This window comes from Talpa occidentalis, unplaced genomic scaffold (assembly GCF_014898055.3).
Source record: "Talpa occidentalis isolate TD23 unplaced genomic scaffold, MPIMG_talOcc4v2.1 talOcc4.12, whole genome shotgun sequence".
Lineage (NCBI taxonomy): Eukaryota > Metazoa > Chordata > Mammalia > Eulipotyphla > Talpidae > Talpa > Talpa occidentalis.
Window position 1 is genome coordinate 91,068,778 of NW_023601212.1, and position 17,765 is coordinate 91,086,542.

At 42.9% G+C, this 17,765-nt stretch overlaps 2 protein-coding genes across 13 annotated transcripts in view; one reads left to right on the forward strand and one right to left on the reverse strand.

Annotated features, from left to right (window-relative positions):
• The window catches only part of ANKS4B (ankyrin repeat and sterile alpha motif domain containing 4B), a 29,020-nt gene extending 17,647 nt beyond the window's left edge, over window positions 1-11,373 (reverse strand). For 2 of the 7 annotated variants that reach the window (XM_037507469.2, XM_054693804.1), the window contains exons 1-3: window positions 11,289-11,373; window positions 7,007-7,180; window positions 3,639-3,733 (exon numbers count right to left, since the gene is read on the reverse strand). The gene's annotated coding sequence lies outside the window, so the exon portion shown is untranslated. Of the gene's footprint in view, window positions 1-2,467; window positions 2,491-3,638; window positions 3,734-7,006; window positions 7,181-11,288 lie in introns of those variants that run through there. The other 5 variants (XM_037507470.2, XM_054693805.1, XM_054693806.1 and 2 more) reach the window with 4 other exon arrangements.
• ZP2 (zona pellucida glycoprotein 2) lies at window positions 22-16,871 on the forward strand. Of its 6 annotated transcripts, none has more exons than XM_037507456.2 (20): window positions 22-81; window positions 579-669; window positions 6,761-6,930; window positions 7,040-7,119; window positions 7,256-7,339; window positions 7,737-7,831; window positions 9,313-9,465; window positions 10,248-10,289; window positions 10,438-10,593; window positions 11,823-11,919; window positions 12,018-12,199; window positions 12,628-12,754; window positions 13,614-13,801; window positions 13,883-13,974; window positions 14,078-14,202; window positions 14,362-14,551; window positions 14,828-14,963; window positions 15,040-15,136; window positions 15,680-15,790; window positions 16,701-16,871. In XM_037507456.2, the coding sequence occupies exons 3-20, from the start codon at window positions 6,887-6,889 to the stop codon at window positions 16,844-16,846; spliced, it is 2,145 nt and encodes a 714-aa protein (XP_037363353.1). In that variant the 5' UTR covers window positions 22-81; window positions 579-669; window positions 6,761-6,886; the 3' UTR covers window positions 16,847-16,871. The 6 variants fall into 6 exon arrangements, with proteins under 6 accessions (XP_037363353.1, XP_037363357.1, XP_037363356.1 ...); XM_037507460.2 differs by having other exon boundaries at window positions 12,628-12,733; XM_037507457.2 differs by lacking the exon at window positions 22-81 and adding an exon at window positions 88-127.
• Window positions 16,872-17,765: the final 894 nt, after the last annotated feature.

Consider the following 17,765-nt stretch of genomic DNA (forward strand, 5'->3'; position numbering starts at 1 on the left):
GGGGTTAGGTCACTAGGCAAGTCAAAGTACTCAAGACCACTAGGTTTTAGTAAGCAGATTTTTTTACTTGTGTCAAGTGAGGTGAGCAATGGGATAGATCCGCAAAGCAGTACAACATCAAGCAGGAGTAAGGTTCCCCTTTTAAGACAAAGTGAGGGTGGAAGAGAGGGTAACGATGGTGCTCAGTGCCTTCACTACATGGTCAGAGCCAGTGTGAGCACTGACTCCATCATGCCTGGTCATGTTCAGAAAATGGCAGCCGAACTCCTTAGACAGGGATTTTAGTGTGATGGTGAAGGTTGGGTCATAGGGATTGTGTTGGAGCTGGGGCTGGCTGTCCCCAGTCTGGGATGGGTACATTGATAGGGTGTTCCTGGAACACAAAGGGCATTTGGAATTTGGGCAGAGAAAGTTTGGGGGTTGATTTGGGAGTGTCTTTGATTTTTTGACCTGCCTGCTCCCTAGTTACTCTGTGGAGTTATCTATTAATATTTGTATGTAAATGAGGTTTTTTTACTTAGAACTTTGTAACCTTTTATTATTCATCTATGTAAGCTGCCCTATCTTTATATTTATAGGTCAATGAAGCTTTTTATGCCTTTGTCCTAGTTCTGAATCCATTACTGTCAAGAGTCTCGTTCAAGTTGGATACCTCTAAAAAGTTAAAGGGTAAAAATGACATGAACATTGAATAGCTACATTGCTAAAAGAACTATCATGTGACGTTCATGAGCATTCTTATTGACACAGTTTATCTTGTTTTCCAAGTCAAATTAATATTTGATGTTTGGAAGCTATTGTAAGCTATACTAGCATAACTGGTAGAAGTTTCTATATTTCTTATTTATTTTATATTGCTAAATTCTAATTTATGCCATCTTGTATTTTTAAAGCTATATGAACTGCAAGAGAAGCAACAGTTTACATCCCTTTTCCCCTACACACATATACACACACGAGAGAGAAGGGAAGGGGAGAAAATTATAACAAATTAGAAAGTGCTTAGGAGTGAGTCATAGGAGACACGGCTTCTCATGAGAACTCTGCTACTACCTAGTTGTGTGACCTTGGGCACATGCCAAAACCTTTAGACTTAATTTCTTCATTTTACAATAAGGAGTTGGACTTTGGAAGCCTTATGCACCAAATGCACTCATTTGAGCATTATACCTTTACACCGTGAAGTTTAAACATACTGGCCTGTGATTCAAAAGCATCTAGAGATTGCTTATACATAAATAAGATTTACTGCTATTCCTGTTATCACTTTAAAATTATTTTGATTGGTCATTTTTTCCACCATAACAATTGAATCAATATAGACGTGAATGATGCTGAAAAGTAAGAATCTCTCATCTCCCTGTGTCCCTATTCCTATTCTCTAGGATGATATGTTGCATATATTCATAACCAGTAAGCAGGAGCACAAACGAATCAGAACAGACCACATCTGGAAATGCCTAGCATTTCCAGGTAAGGTAGATAGCCTGAATACCTGCACCAACTCTCCCAGTTAACACCCTGACATTCCTTTCTGGCCCTCCCTTCTAGATTTTTAATAAAAAATACATTGTTATACTTACATATAAGGTACATAAATGTATGAACACATAGGGTTTTGTCTTACCTTTTTTAAGTAAAATATGAAAGCATATCAATTATACAGCTCGAAAATTCCAATTTTATTGTGGCCATCTTTAATAACATTCAATATCAACATTTAATTGATATTACATTTAATATCAACATTTAATATCAACATTTAACATCAAGATCCAATTGAATCTACAGATTCATTTTAGTAGCTGTAGAGCATTCCACAGTTTAACCATTTCCTGATGATTGTGTTCAACTAATTTTTACAATTGTTGTGAGAAATAAGACATCAGGCTTAAAATTTAAGAATTATAAACTGTTGTTTATAAGAACTGCATTTCACCTGAATGCCTGGTGGCTAACAGGTGAGAGACTCAGGTATTAAAACCCAAAACAGGGCCTCCCCGGGGGCGCAGCGGGTTGAGCGCAGCGCTGTGAAGCTGTCCGCAGCCTCTGCAGCATGGGTTCGATTCCTGGCCTGCCAGGGAGATTCCCACATGGCGAGGCAGATCTCTCCTGTCTCGCCCACTGCTCCCCTCAGCAGTGTATTTCTGTCCGTCTGCCTGTTGGGCAGCCCGCTCTGCCTGTAGTGAATCCTCTCACCCCCGCACCTCTGGCCTGTACCCAAGTTCTTGTATAAATAAAGAAATCTTTAAAAAAAATAAAAATAAAAAAATAACATTAAGAGAAGAGGGGAAAGAACATCTCGGGGTCATAAATTAGCAAATTTAAAAAGTGCAATTGCAAAGAATGTGGAAAACATACATTTGAAAGAGCTGCATGGTTTTACTTAGTAAAACAATAAGAAACTAAAATTAACAAAAAAGACTTTAGGTTTTTTCTCAAGGAGTGTAATGAGACATCAGCTTACTAGGGAGCAGCCACTTCTTCATTTTCTAAACTGGCTGCGCTGACCACATGTGTACTTGTGTGTTGATATTGGGCTGATGCCGAAGGTCCTGGAGCTAGTTGCTCATGACTGTCCCAAGCACAGCATTGCCTATGCCAGAAAAAGCACAGGAAATTAAACCCCAGTGCACTCACCACCCATCCCAGCCCCCACAGTGGTCCTTCTCTCCATCCCTCCTGCTCAGGATCTTCTGGTTACCCCTTAGCCTCCAGAACTCATGCTCTGGGGAAAAGGCACAGTCTTGTGGGGAGCAGGCCTGGTGGTGGGAGCAACACCTTAACCTATTACCTCTCTGACCACTTTATTTTGTTTTTAAGATTTATTTACTTTTATACAAGAACTGGGGTACAGGCCAGAGGTGCGGGAGGGTGAGAGGATTCACCAGAGACAGAGCGGGGTGCCCAACAGGCAGATGGACCGAAATACACTGCTGAGGGGAGCGGCGGGCGAGACAGGAGAGGTCTGCCGCACCATGTGGGCATCTCCCTGGCTGGCAATTGAACCCGCGCTGCAGAGGCTGTGGACAGCTTCACAGCACTATACTCAACCCGCCACGCCACCAGGGAGGCCCTCTCTGACCACTTTCTTAACAGGTCTCTCTGAGTTTTGCTTCCATGCGCCTACCTCCATCATCTTCTCATGATGGTCTTAACCACCGTGGTAACATATGACCTTCACATATGTAGAAAATGCCACTTCGAAAATTTTCTTAGGAGTAACTACTGCTATCATGTTTCTCAGAATCTAAATTCCTTCTCCACCTCTACCCCCACCAAAAAAAAAACCTGCTTATCCTGGATTTTGCTTCCTCTCCAGATCCCACTGGGACATAACTCATTCCCATAAGGAGGTTAATCACTGGCAATCACTTGTTACCTTACCCTGCTTCCTCTACATATTTCCCAACCTTAAGACTCACCTATGGTGCTTATTAAATACTGTTATATGTTGCTCCAACCCTCTCCCTGGGGGCTGATCCAGCAACTTGTGGGTGGGGCCCAGCCATTTGTGATCCTTTTGATCACAGCTACAGACTAGGTATATTTCAGCAACCTGTAACAGGGAACGAAGATCACTTGGTTATACCACAAAGGCAACACATAGACCAATAGTCAAAAATGCCATCAAATACCTGCACAGAATTTGAGCATCATATCCTGTCATGGGACATGGGTTGTAGACATCCATGGAACATGGGTTGTAGACATCGAAGAGCAGTGACAGATGCTGAAGAGATATGTTAATTTGGTCTCAGAATCTGAGTCCTCAGCCTGGTCTTAACTCTCCTCATTTGTCAGAGTGGGCAAGTGGCTTTGCTACATTTTCCCCACCTACAAACTCCCAATTGCTACATAATTTGACATCCTTAGAGAAATATTCCCTTTAGCACAGAATTTCTACTTCCAGGAATTTATCCTGATGATTAACCAAGTAAATATTCAAGAATAGCCATCATACTATTTATAATGAAGAAAAATTGGATACCATCTTAATGTCCATCATGGGGGAACAGTAAAACATTTATCCAGATATTGAATACTATGTGTAAGGGGCAGGACTGGACCACGCAGGTTTTCTGATTCCATGCAGACCGGGTAAAGGAGGAGACAGAGTCCTCAGTGGTTTTTTGCAGGTTTTTATTGGGGTTCACCAGGCACATGGCAGGCAGGGGTGCTGGGGGGCTGGGAGGCTGGCAGTCCTCCCAGCCCCCAGCAAATCTTCACTCTATCTGGGCTCTCTGGCGTTTTCTGCTTCTGCTTTGGGCTTCTCTTTCGGCTTCTGCTGCTGCTGGCATCCCTGTGACGCCGCCCTTAAAAGCACAGTCTTAGCCCAGGTGAATCCCATCTACCTATGCCCACACCCTATTCCAGGTGCCCGCCATCAGGCCTGCATTCAGGACCTCAAGGATCCATCATCTATCCTGATGGTGGGAGGGCAGGAAAGCCTGACATTTTTCCTTACCCTACAGTCCACCCCCCTCAGGGTTTTCTACCATGTAGTCTTCATATGTACAATTTTGTCTCTTAGCAAACACAAACAATGCAGCCATGGCCCACAAAAGCAAATACATCGCAATATAACAAAATACAACAGAACACAAATAAATCCAGGCAGGGCACCAACCTAGTGCAAAAGACAATTATTGGTACCAGCAGATAAGCCACCCAATCTGCTGCCGAAGGCATTGCTCATACGAGGGAGGGGAATCACTCACGGCATCTACTATAACACACCAGGAGCCGTTGGGCTTCCTGGCCTTCTCTGGCTGTAGTCTCGGCTACAAGGCACACACAGCATCCGCCCCCAGGATGCACTAGCTCTGGGATTGGCGATTCTATTCTGTTGGGGGTAATCGCCAACCCTCAGGGTTTCTGTCTGCAGTCACTCCAACACTCGGCCTTCATAGCCACCAATGCGACTCACAGACCCCTGCACTCAGGCCAACCCACTGCACAAGCACAAGGGCACATGGGGATCCAGATTCTACATTCGGCCTCTTTCAGGTCCCCTGTTCAGCTTGGGCTCCACCCCAAGCCACATTCCCCATCTGTCCCCCAAGGACAGGTTCCTCAGCTCCTCACCCTCACTCTACAATGAGCAGGGCATCACCCACAGGTGATTTTATGAGACTCACAGGTCTTCAGCATACTCAGGCTGCTTAACAGCCGCTCAGGGTTTCCCAAACTTAGCATCAGCTCCAGCTTTTGCTTCTCAGTTGGCTTTTCTCCTCCACCTGGCTGCTGGGCATACACAGGCTGCTTTTGGCCATCTAGGCCCACTGGCCACCCCTAGATTCCCATCTCCTGGGGTTTACAAACAAAACTGTTCCACCCCCAAGTTCCCAAAACATATCAACCTGCAAGGTCCTCTGCCTTCTGGTGGGATTGTCAGTCCAAGTTCAATTGTCAGTCCATCAGTCCAAGTCTCTTGGCCTCTCCCTGAATCAGCACTGGCGAGCTCCAAATTGTGGTCCTCTCCTCCCCGACGATTCTGCTGCCTCAGGGGTCCTTGGCTGGTCCTCTCAGGCATCTCCTCCTCTTCCTCTGGGCGAGGTCTTATCCCGTAGATCCTGGACATTGTCCATCTCCTGGGTCACCATGATGTCTCTGGCATCGTCACAGGCAGTCTTTTACTCCTTAGTCCCTCCAGGTCTTTGGAGGGCTCCATACCCGTCTGCATGGATCATCCTGCCGACTACGCCAATTGTAAGGGGCAGGACTGGACCAGTGCAGGTTTTCTGATTCCATGCAGACCGGGTAAAGGAGGAGTCAGAGTCCTCAGTGGTTTTTTGCAGGTTTTTATTGGGGTTCACCAGGCACATGGCAGGCAGGGGTGCTGGGGGGCTGGGAGGCTGGCAGTCCTCCCAGCCCCCAGCAAATCTTCACTCTATCTGGGCTCTCTGGCGTTTTCTGCTTCTGCTTTGGGCTTCTCTTTCGGCTTCTGCTGCTGCTGGCATCCCTGTGACGCCGCCCTTAAAAGCACAGTCTTAGCCCAGGTGAATCCCATCTACCTATGCCCACACCCTATTCCAGGTGCCCGCCATCAGGCCTGCATTCAGGACCTCAAGGATCCATCATCTATCCTGATGGTGGGAGGGCAGGAAAGCCTGACATTTTTCCTTACCCTACACTATGCAAGCTTAAAAATGGTAATTGAGATCTGGAAAATGTCCGTGACATGTAAAGCAGTAAAGAGCAGAATATGAAACATAGTTACATAGTTTTAAACTTTGATCCCAGGTGGGTGGTACTGCTTTTTTAAATGTGTGGTGTTTGCAGAAAAACATTAATAGTGGCAAGATTAGATTAAGAGATTTTTTTCTTTTCTCTACATCCTTATGTAATTGTCAGCATTTTTTTTTTTTTTGCAGTACCATTAAACTTTTATACACAGAGTAAAATAAAGTTTCACTTTTTTAAAGGTAATTTATACACATTGCCTGGGTGATTCCCACAATAATCAAGAGATTAAGGGTTAAAGGAAAGGTTTAGTGGAGTGAACAAGAAATCCTCTTTCCTCAATAGCTCACCACTCTCTACATTGGAGTTGGAAATATTTTGTACAAAAGATGCTAAATTTTGCTCATGTCAGGCATCCAAACACCTGTGAATTCACCTAGAGCCAGTTTCAGGGAACTGGTTTCATGGCTGACCCTCAGAGCAGCTGGCAGAATACCCAAGGTGAGTGGCAGGAAGGGTAGATGGCTTCTTTCGAGTACTCCAGAAAGCCTATTTCCAAATCCTTTCTTCTCAGGTGGGAGGATTGGAGAAGATTCAGCTGTCTTAAATCTGGACAGAGCGGGGTCATGTCCTGCTTTCTGCTTTGAAAGCACAGAGCAGCCCACCCCTCCACCTGGTTGGGTTGGTGGTGCCTTTGACCATGGCTTGGAGGACCTCCTCAAGCTGGCTGGATGCAGACTGGAGGTGAGTAATTCTGAGAGTGGGAGATAGGGGGGTAGGGACAGAATGGCCTCATCTGCTTAAGTTTATGCCTCCTTACCTCTTTCCTCCAATCCCTTCCACACACCTACAGGTCGCTTTCTTTCTTCTTCACCTTTGTGACTTCAGTGAACTCAATAAGCCCTTTTCAGCTGGAGAAATTTGTCTTCACAGGTATGTCTCTGGGCATAAGGCAAATGCCCTTAAAAGAGAAAACAGGTTGTAGCTGGGGTTCCTAGACAGCCAGGAAAACACAAACATGGGTCAGAAAATCTCTCTCCAGGCCTCATGTGCTGCCTTTGCTTTTCAGGGGTTGTCCATTGCCGTGAAAACAGAATGATAGTGGAGTTTCCAAACAGTTTTGACTTCATGAAATGGGATACATCTGTATTGGGTAGGTATTGTCTCATCTTAGTCTTATTTCATAGAGAGCCCTTGGTTCTAGGCCAGGCCCTTTAGCTTCTGGTGAGCAGAATATACAAACTCTGGAGCAACTGATGTATAAATCACATGATGCAACGGAGAGGAGCCCAATCTGCATGATGCCAACAAGAGTGGAAGACCTTGTCCTTTCTTAGACCTGCCTGATCTTAGAACCCCCTGGGAAATTTAGCTGTGAATCAGTTTCTCTCAAAGCTTGGGTCATATCATCTAGTTGGGACAATAAATGGAAAGTGATTGAAGGTCCTCAGAAATGGCTTGGTGGTGTTGGTTGTGTGACTTTGGATGAGATTTGTAACTGAAATGTATTTCTTGGCCACGTCCTGTCTAAACTGCTCTGGCTTCTATAGATAACTCTGGTAATGAAATGCCGATCTGCACATATGTCCTGGACCTAAAAAAATCTACCCTGATAGCTCCCTATGAGACCTGTACAAAGAGAAAGGTAAGTCATTGCTTTAAGGATGATTTGAGAAATAGTAACCTTGTAGTTTCTAGTAACCTAGTAGTTAAGGATATAGGCATTGGAAGAGAGAAGTGGTTCTTAAGTAGGAGTGATTTTTCTGCCCAGAGATGTTTGCATCCGGTGGCTCTAACCCAAGGATGCTACTACATTGTCTATTTGGAAAGCAAGTCAGCTAAGCTTTCAAAGTTTCTGTTTGCTCATTGGAAAAATGGGGATTATGCAATCCTCTCTACCAGACATACAGATGAATGATATAATGGGGATGAAGGCCTTACTACAGCACCTAGACACAACAAATGCTCAGACACAAGCTATTTTGATCTGTAACTCCTCTGTGAAATGGGAGGATATTTTAATACTGAAAAACAGAACTTTTATGCAGTAAAAACAGGTGTTGGAAGGCAAGCAGCAGCTGAGAAATAGGGTTTTTTCTATTGCCAAGCAACAGTTACGCCCAATCAGATTAATAGGCACAATGAAAGCAACCTGTCTAAGCAGAATTCCTCAAGCTATAGTGCACAAAGAACCACTTGGGGAGCTCAGAAAACAGATAGCTCACTGAGTTGGTGATATGGCCATGGGTGTGTCTTAGAGACATGCATATTTAACAGAGCACATAATCTGATTCTGAAACAAAGCGCTTGCTGTCTGAACTTTGTGTTTGTGGACACTGCTCTGTAAACAGACTTGAATTAAGTCCTCTGGTTTACTGAGGTCCTCTGTGATTGCCCTATGAAGTAAGCATGTGTTTTTTGTGAAGAACTCCAGTGATTTTTCCCTTCTATAACAACCCTTCCTAACTTTAGGGAGCTTAGCATTGTGTTCCTTTCCATCAGGGTTCTGCAAACCACATCCTGTGGATGGCCACGTGCAGCCCATGGTATGTGTATGCACGTCTGACAGTGGTCGAGCTAAGAATGGTTTTTGTTCTTAAAAAGCATAAATAATACATATTAGAAACAACTTGTGGCCTATACAAATCTAAAGTATTTTCTAACACTGAACATAAAAAGATTGGCTGATCCACCCCCTACTTTAGACTATGAGCTCCCTAAGTGAGGGGAAATAGCAAATGGCTCTGCCTATCACCCAGCACAATGGCTGATACACAGGTGTTCAAAAGTGTTTTTGAATGACTTGGCTAGAGGCCTCAAACCACTCAGGACCATGATACTCAGACATAGGAGAGATGTAAAATGATGCAAGATAAAAACTGAATTCCAATCCCTGAAGTTCAAGATAACTTTTTTTTTTTTTTTGGCAATGTATGAATCTTTCCTGGGCTATCGAAAAGACCAGCTAGAGTGTCTGCTGGTATAGAAAGGAGGTACCTTCTAAAAGTTGTGGTATTGTAACTTCAAAGGTTTTTGCCACTTGGCTGGGTCAGATGGTATTCTGGAATCACCTTTCCCACTACAGTATCACCCCTTAACTGTTCTCCTTATGTCATTTGCACACAGCATAACCAGCACCATATGACCCTCAGATTCACTGAAAGTAACACTACTTTAAAAGAGGGTGTCATTTATCACTTCACCTGCCCGGTCATGGAAGGAGCAGAAACCAAGCACCATACAACAGGATCTACAAACTGTACGAAGGACCTCATGTCTGTGAGTGCAACAAACTGACTGCTTCTCATTTGGCGACTGGAGGGACCATATGGGGATCTAGACCGAACCAGACTTAGGAGTAGGGTCAGGATTTCAAGTCTGTATTCATTGCTTATTTGCCATATGGTTTCGGATTGATTTCTAAACCATATTGGGCCTTCATTGCCAACTTTGAAGTGGGGGATGATAACACCTCATTGGTGGCCCCCCAAATTGACCAAGAACCTATACAGTGCTTAGCACATCTTGCCTGACAATGGAAAGGATTTATTGATAGCTGTAATCACATTAGCGATCACTTGACAGACTGAATACATGTCATGTACCAGGCCCTGTGCCAGATGCCCAGACACAGTGAGTGTGCACTAGAGAACCCAACAGCTACTCATGGATTTTATAGTCTAACATGGCTTGTATCTATAACAGACAACTAAAAATATTCACTTTATTATAATAATGATGGGGAGCTGCACAGTTACCCAATTCTTGATATCTATGAATATAACAAAAAGCTATATTTCAGAACTAGCATCTCAACTGAAAACTGTAAAGGAGCTTTAAATCTCCCAATCACTTTTTGTTTAGCAGAAGCTCAAAGAGGTGAACTGATGTCTGAGGATATAGCTAGGATTCCTATCAGGTCCTATGTCTTTCCTACAACATCCGACAGCCAGGCCTCTTGGTGTAAGAACTACACAGCAGTTGTCTGTGTGTCTTCCACAATATCAGAAAATTTCTCTTGCCAATCAAAATCTTACATCATGATTTTTTTTTTCTTCCAGTTTTCCCTTAAAGTTTTTCCTGATGTGGCTGATGAAACTCCGGTATGAGAATTTTTAAAGTTACAGAGCTAAGCAACCTTTAATTCAATATTAAAGGGGACATAATGTCAATCCTTATTCATTGTTAAATAGACAGTGGTCTTGAGGTCAAGGAGAGCACCATCCCTCTAAATGAAACTTTTGATTTTAGGGACTCCTGGCTCAGCGGGGCTGGACCATGCACTTTAGTCCCAACTTAAGTCTGACCGTTTCAGAGGCAATGGTACAAGGATATAATATTCTGTTTGATATAGACAAGGTGATCATCCAAGTGTCATTTAACGCCACAGGACTAATCCACTATACGGTAGGTGTGAAGTCTTATCTCCCCCAGCACAGACTGTTACTGGGCAACCCCAAAGGAAAATGGGGCGGCCTGGGTGTGAGTCCTCACCTGTGGGCTTAAAAAAACTCAGAACAAGACTCGAGGGCAGACAAATAAAGAAAGGTTGATAAGAGGTTTATTTATAAGGGAAATAAAAAGGGGGGGCACAGAAAGAGAGAGAACACGTGCGTGCACACACACAATGAGAGAGGAGAGAGAGAGAGAGAAATTAATTGGTCAATATCCTACTGGTAACACTCTCTTAGCTGGGACCCCAGATGCATGCTGAAGGCAGGCAAAACCAAGTTCCCCTCCAGGCCTCCATGTCTTCGGTTTTATACCAAGCATGGCTGCTTAACTCCACCCTTAGTTCCCAGCAACCCCTCCTCAAGAAATCAAGAGTCATGACTGATCCATGGTATTATGGGGTTTGTAGTCCATTGTGCCTGGGGTCTCTTTGACATGGTGGTGGGGGTAGAGTCCATAGAAAACAGGGGGTGGAGTTCATTCAGGACATATGTTCCCCCTAACAAGACCAATATTCTAAATCCAGATATAATCTCAATCATGCGTTCAAATTGAGACTACAACTCATTCAATAGATACCCCAATGCCTACTACGTACCAAGCACGTGACTTACAACTATAATAGTGAACAAATAGATAATGGTTCTTACTTTAATCTGTTCTTCCTCTTCCCCACGGACCTAAATCTATGATGTAATAGAAAGCTAGGCTACTACTAAGTCTCTTAGGGATTAAGGTGTTCTGTTTGTGATGTCACTATTCTCTATTGTGTTGTACGGAAGGTATAGGTGCTTTGGGGGTTAGCCATTAAGATCCTACCAAGATACTACATTCTATGAGTTCATATGCCAAAAATACTTAGGGGCCTGGAGCTGTTCAAAGTGCTCAAGTGTCAATCATTTTAACAAGAACTATTACAAACTACTGAGTCTTGACATTCACTCTGCATAAAGAGTAGCTTTTACTCACATCTACCTAGAAATGATCAGGGCTGCAGTTGATATCAGAGGTAACACCAGCTTGCCAAATGTTAACAAAGTGTAATCATTGGGCAAAAGGCCTAAAATTCTATTTGGATCAAAACAATGCCCCAATACTTGAGTATATGCTTGCCCTGACTATACTTTAAGTGTTGTTAGAGATTCAAGTAAGCAAATATTTTTAAAACTGCCCCCCCCCCACAGCAAGGCAACAGTCATCTCTACATGATGCCTCTGAAGCTTAGTCATAAATATCATGGGCAGACGACAACCTTCACCTCAAACATGATTTGTGTATTAGGTAAGGTCCTTGGAAGTGACAGCTTCAGTAGTTGGGGACATGGTTCTGGGAGCTTCATCAGAGCAGATGATGAGCATTCTGTTTGTTATTTCTTCTAGATCCTGTGACCTGTAATTCCACTCACATGACTCTCACCATACCAGAGTTTCCTGGGAAGCTAAAAGCCTTGAGCTTTGACAATAAAATCTTTTCCATGCGCCAGTTGCACAAAAAAGGGATTAATGTAGAAGAAAAAAATGGCTTGAGGTTGCATTTCAAGAAAACTCTTCTCAAAATCAAAGTATGTTCCATGATCAATTTAGCCCTCTGGAAGCCTGACTTGAAGCATGTTCTTTTGGGTAATCCTGACAGAACTAATGATCTGCCCCTAAATTCTAACTGCTGATAGACTAGACCCAAAACCTTGGAAGGCCTCATTTGATCATTTTGCAAAATCTCTCAACTAATTGAAATTTGCCTTCAAACACCAAGATTCTTTAACCTCTGCATTGAAAGTTTTCCAAAGTTTTTCTCAGCAGAGTCATGCAAACAACTTTCAAGTTGTTAATGATGAATCTGTTTTGTCATCTTAAAAGCAGGACAGCTTGATCCAAATAAAAGGGTCCCAAGCTGTCCTCATTAGACTGGTCTTAACTGTGCTATGACAGAGACATCAGCGTAATCTCACATCTGGGTTTGTGCTTGCTGACAATTTTCTTCCAATTTCAGTTCCCTGAAAAATGCCTATCCTACCAGTTTTACCTTCCCTCACTCAAGCTGATCTTCTCCTTTGCATTGGCGCCGGCAGCTATGGTGATATATCCTGAGTGTGACTGTGAGTCATCAATTTCTGTAGGTAAAAACTTTTCTAAAAACTTTCCTACATCCTCTATTTCTCCCTTAGCTCTTCTTGTGCTTTGAGAAAGTGAATCATTCACTTGATTAGTTCTAGTAGACTCTGAGAAAATTAAAGCCTGGTCAGGTCAGAAATCTCATTCTAGGACTATGATAGAACCAATAGGAAGACACTTGCAAATTACACATGCAGGTAGATCTCACTGTAATGATCTCATGGGTAAGTTACTTGAACGTATTTGTTAGGGGTCTGAACCCACCATTTAAGTAAGATTGCTTCAGACTACAAATGAGGACTATGAAATTTTGAAAAACTTTCTCCAGATGACTGCAATTTCCTCAGAAGGAACATGGAGTGGGTATTTCCTGTTATTCAGTGTGGTCTCTTCCTCCATGCTTTGTTACTCTTTAATCTGTGTGGGTTAGGCCAAATAGGAAAAGTTCCTGTAGTGACTCCCTCCCTCCCCAAACCACTCTGGACTTGTGAACCTTGAAAGAAGGGACATAAAGACACAAGCCTCTATACATTAAGCTGTGAATACTTAACTCTGACCTTTAACTCATGTTAATCCCCTCTTGAGGGCCTCTTACTGGTCTCTTGCCCACGTGACTTCTTTCCATGTCTCCTGCTCCCTTGTCCTTTGGTTGAAAGTCCTTCTATTCACGCAGAGCAGAGAAATTGTTCTAGGTACTTAAGCGTAGCCCCTTGTGACTCAAACTGTCAAAGTATCTTCCCAAAGACTTAAGACAAAGTTAGGTACCCCCTGCTGAAAAATCCAACCTTTCTCCATCGTACTTCAAGGTCAGTAGATGACAGTCTCACACGGCAGGCAGATCTCTAAACTCTCACCACTATGTAGTTACAGGTGAGCTGTGTACTCAGGATGGGTTTATGGATATTGAGGTCAATCGATCCAACACCAAACCCACTCTCAACATGAATACCCTTAGAGTGGGAAACTCATCCTGCCGACCCACCTTGGAATCTCCATCTCAGGCACTGGTGCGATTTCACATACCCCTCAATGGTTGTGGAACAAAATATAAGGTAAGTACTGGCAGATAACAAAAGGCTAAGACTTATCTTTGAGATAAATGGTTAACTACTTCCGCTAATATATCTATAAAGTTCCAGGGTGATAAGGTCATCTATGAAAATGAAATCCGTGCTCTCTGGACAGAGCATCCTTCCAGGAGAATTTCCAGTAGCAGTGAGTTCAGGTGTGACACAATGACTACTTGAAATTTCAAGTTGCACATTGAATTCAGAGTTTTCTAATCTAAAACTCTGTACCACCCCAACTCCTTCCACCTACGCTTGCAGGATGACAGTGAAGTGCTCTTACAGCAAGGATGACAGATTTCTGAAAACCAATGTCAAACATCTTCCTCCTCCAAAGGCTTCAATGAACCTAGGTCCACTTGTCTTGAGCCTGAAATCCTACCCAGGTGAGACATTATAACCTGAGAACTCCACTTAAATATTCTCAAGGAGTTCTTCCCTATAGTGAACTTTCTGTTGCTGCCAACTAATGGAGTAGCAGTGCTTAAGCTACTGTAACAGCCATCAACAACCACGGTGTTGAAGAGACTCCTATTCTATTTCAGATAAATCCTACCTGCAACCTTATGGGGATGAGGACTACCCTGTGGTGAAACATGTCCGTCAACCAATTTACATGGAAGTGAGAATCCTAAATAGGACTGATCCCGACATCAAGCTGGTCTTAAATAATTGTTGGATATCACCCACCGAGGATCCAGCCTCTCTCCCCCAGTGGAACATTGTTATGGATGGGTAGGTATTCTCTACATGGAAGGCAGCTCAGTCAGTCCATCAAAACTTGCTGGTCAAGAAAATAAAACCCCTTTGGACTTTTGAAGAACACCAGGTCACAAGTGCCCTGAATAGGCCATTGAATAGGCCAAGTCAGAAGGAGGTATCTTAAGTAGAACAAAGGTGGAAGTAGAAGGTAGAGCAATAGTCTTTAAGATATTAGACATGACTGAGCAAATGTTGAATTAGACTCTGGGGTAAATGTGGCTGATATCCCTCCCTCTGTGTGCCTCCTAGCTGTGTATATAACCTGGGTAAACACAAAACCACCTTCCATCCAGTTGGCTCCTCTGTGATCTATCCTAATCACTACCAGAGGTTTGATGTGAAGGCCTTTACCTTTGTATCACGGATCAAAAGGATCTCTACCATGGTGAGTAATGAACAGGTTACCTGGGGCAGGTGAATATGAGTGCATTGGTTCTACTTAGCTCTTCTCCTGTTCCCAGGTCTATTTCCACTGTAGTGCCTTAGTCTGCAGTGAGCTCTTTCCTGAGTCCCCTCTGTGTTCTGTGACTTGCCCAGGGTCAACTAGGAATAGACGAGGTAAGTCCTGCTACTAAGAGTCTTTCTCAAAACAAGGCTCTTATAGAATTGAAGACTTTAGGGATGAGTACCTCATTCTTCACCTAGTCCCAAGAGCCCAAGCAGCCTTCTTACCCCAGACTTCTTACCTGCGATGGTCAGGTTCTTGATCGGTCCTGTAGACAAGCCTGTCCTTGCACATGGACTATCGCTTGAATGCCTATAGACCTGATTCTGAAAAAAAATTACTATTTCCCAAATCTAGGTAGATTTAGAATTTAATCTTCAGTTATTCTTTAAGATTTTGTCTTGTTTTTGTGATAAGGGAGATGATCTCCCCTGCCAATGCAGGGAAAATGCATAGATGAGCAGGGACTCCTTAGAGATCTGCTCAAAGTATTCCACCAACATGTCTTTTTTTTCTTATGAAGATTTATTCATTTATTCATACAAGAACCAGGCCAGAACTGTGGAGGGGTGAGAGGATTCACCAGAGACAGAGTGGGGAACAGAACAGGCAGATTGACTGAAATACACCTCTTATATTGCTACTCATTCCTCCAGAAGTCGGACATGAATTCCATCTATCTCCAGCCCCAGAGGTCACTGAAGGAAAAATGCTAGTAAGTCTCCCGGGACCCATCATCCTGTTGTCAGAGGACTCTTCATCGAGAGGTATGGATTTAAAAAGCCTGCACTTCTTCCTGGACTAAAATTCTTGATTGTTGAAGAGTTAGTTATGCATAAGCACATTGTGATAAACCAAAATGTGGGATTATATGTTCTTTACCTTTTTATTTGGTTTAGCCATCTTATCTGACCCGAGACCAGCCTCACTGCTAACAGCTGTATAGGATTCCATTCTCTCAGCTCATTCATGGGCATGTAGGTTACTTTTAGTTTTGTCACTAATGTGAAACTGGAATTTCTACTATCCATGAAACTTAGTATGTTTTTAGGAGTAGGACTAGTAGGTCAGAAGGCTTGTGTGTCTCGCTATTGCCAAACTTGTCTCTACTAGGTCATGTTCTGTTAATATCACATGTCCCTATGCCAGATGGTCTTAATTTAATTTTTTATTTAATTTTTTTTTGCAGTTTAAGAGCACAGATTTATTAGGAAAAAGAGAAATAGAGAGGAAACTGTGTCATTACAGGCAGACAGGAGAGCTACTGGTCTTCACTTTAGGTCTAGAATTTGGAACTAAGCTAACCACTGACCTTCAGGATATCACACAGTGAAGTTCACTAACTGTATTTATTATTTCCAGAATGTTGTTAAACAGGATCCAGAAGGACTCCAAGAAAAGGAGTCTTGGAAAGGATCTTGGAGTCCTTCTGGATGTCAGGCCATTGGTTATTATTTTGATTAGTAAAAGCAAATGGGAAGTGGGACTAGCAGTGGGAATGGAGCAGGCAGAAGAGGAGGCTGGTTCAACGGGTAAGTATATACCCTGGTGTAAGCTTCCTCAATGAATTCTTTATGGCTAATTTCATTTCTCTGGAGAACCTTCATATGTAAGACTTCAACTTACACTTATAATTTAAATATAATTGTAAGACTTGAATGTCTGATTTCTTCCCAGGCCTTGTGGACACCAAAGGGCACGGGACTAATAGATACATTGCTATTAAAACCATGGCTCCTATGTTTACATTAGTGGGCATCACGGCAACACTGGGTCTCATCTTTCACCTGCGCAAGAAAAGGATCGTGATGTTAAATCACTAATTAGATTTATAAATAAAGTGGTTGCAGTGAGCCTCTTGCTTCTATCTTTTAAGAGTAGATGGAGTTTACAGATTGTTTTTTACTTTCCTTAGGGTAAAAACTGTTCTTAGCCATAATCCTCTTGGGCAGTCTTTGGTCTGTGGGGGTGTGAATAAGGACATAACTTAATTCCTTGTCATTTTTCTGAACCCTGCCATTTTTCTAAACCCACATCCATGACTGATAGTGCCGTAAATGTAATCAATAGTGGGGCTTAGTTACAGCCCACCTCTGGGGGTGCACTCTTTGAACCCCCTCTATTCACTATACAGGGAAAAGGTAGGAAGCTACCCTAATCATTGGCATAATTTCCCTCTGTAAAGAAATGGTGTGGTCCCAAGGACTGTCTTACTGAAGTTATTTTCTTCTACTCAAACTGTTCTTTGAAATAAGTTCTTGGGAATGTTGTCTATGTAGAGGGATTTGTCCATATTCTCACTGTACTCATAATCCAGTGAAAGATCAGTAATCTCCTTGGAGGGAGGGCACGGAATACTGCAAGAGTCTAACTTCCTTAGATGTAATGGCAACACTCTCAGGTACAATTAGCAAACTCCTAGTTTCTTTAAGACTGTACAGCTGAACCCTAACTTAACTGAACCCTGTTACCGAAACTTGACATGACCTCTGAGGGGTCCCCATTTTCTGCTAGAGGATAATTACATAGCAACTAATGTTTCACATTGTAGCTCTAACACACAAGTTATCCAAGAGAAATTCACTTCTATCCTTCAACTAGAAAAATCTAGATCTAAACTAGGACTTTTTTTCTCCCCAAAGATTTATTTATTTATACAAGCACTGGGGTACAAGCCAGGGGCACGGGAGGGTGAGAGAATTCACCAGAGACAGAGCGGGGAGCAGAACTTGTGGATTGAGA

Bases quoted from the DNA above. Each gene is read 5' to 3' on its own strand.
- ZP2 (XM_037507456.2), top strand. From the start codon at position 6,887: ATGGCTTGGAGGACCTCCTCAAGCTGGCTGGATGCAGACTGGAG. The intron at 13,802-13,882 runs GTAAGTACTGGC...ATATCTATAAAG, and splicing joins GTTGTGGAACAAAATATAAG to TTCCAGGGTGATAAGGTCAT. The intron at 13,975-14,077 runs GTGTGACACAAT...CTACGCTTGCAG, and splicing joins TCCAGTAGCAGTGAGTTCAG to GATGACAGTGAAGTGCTCTT.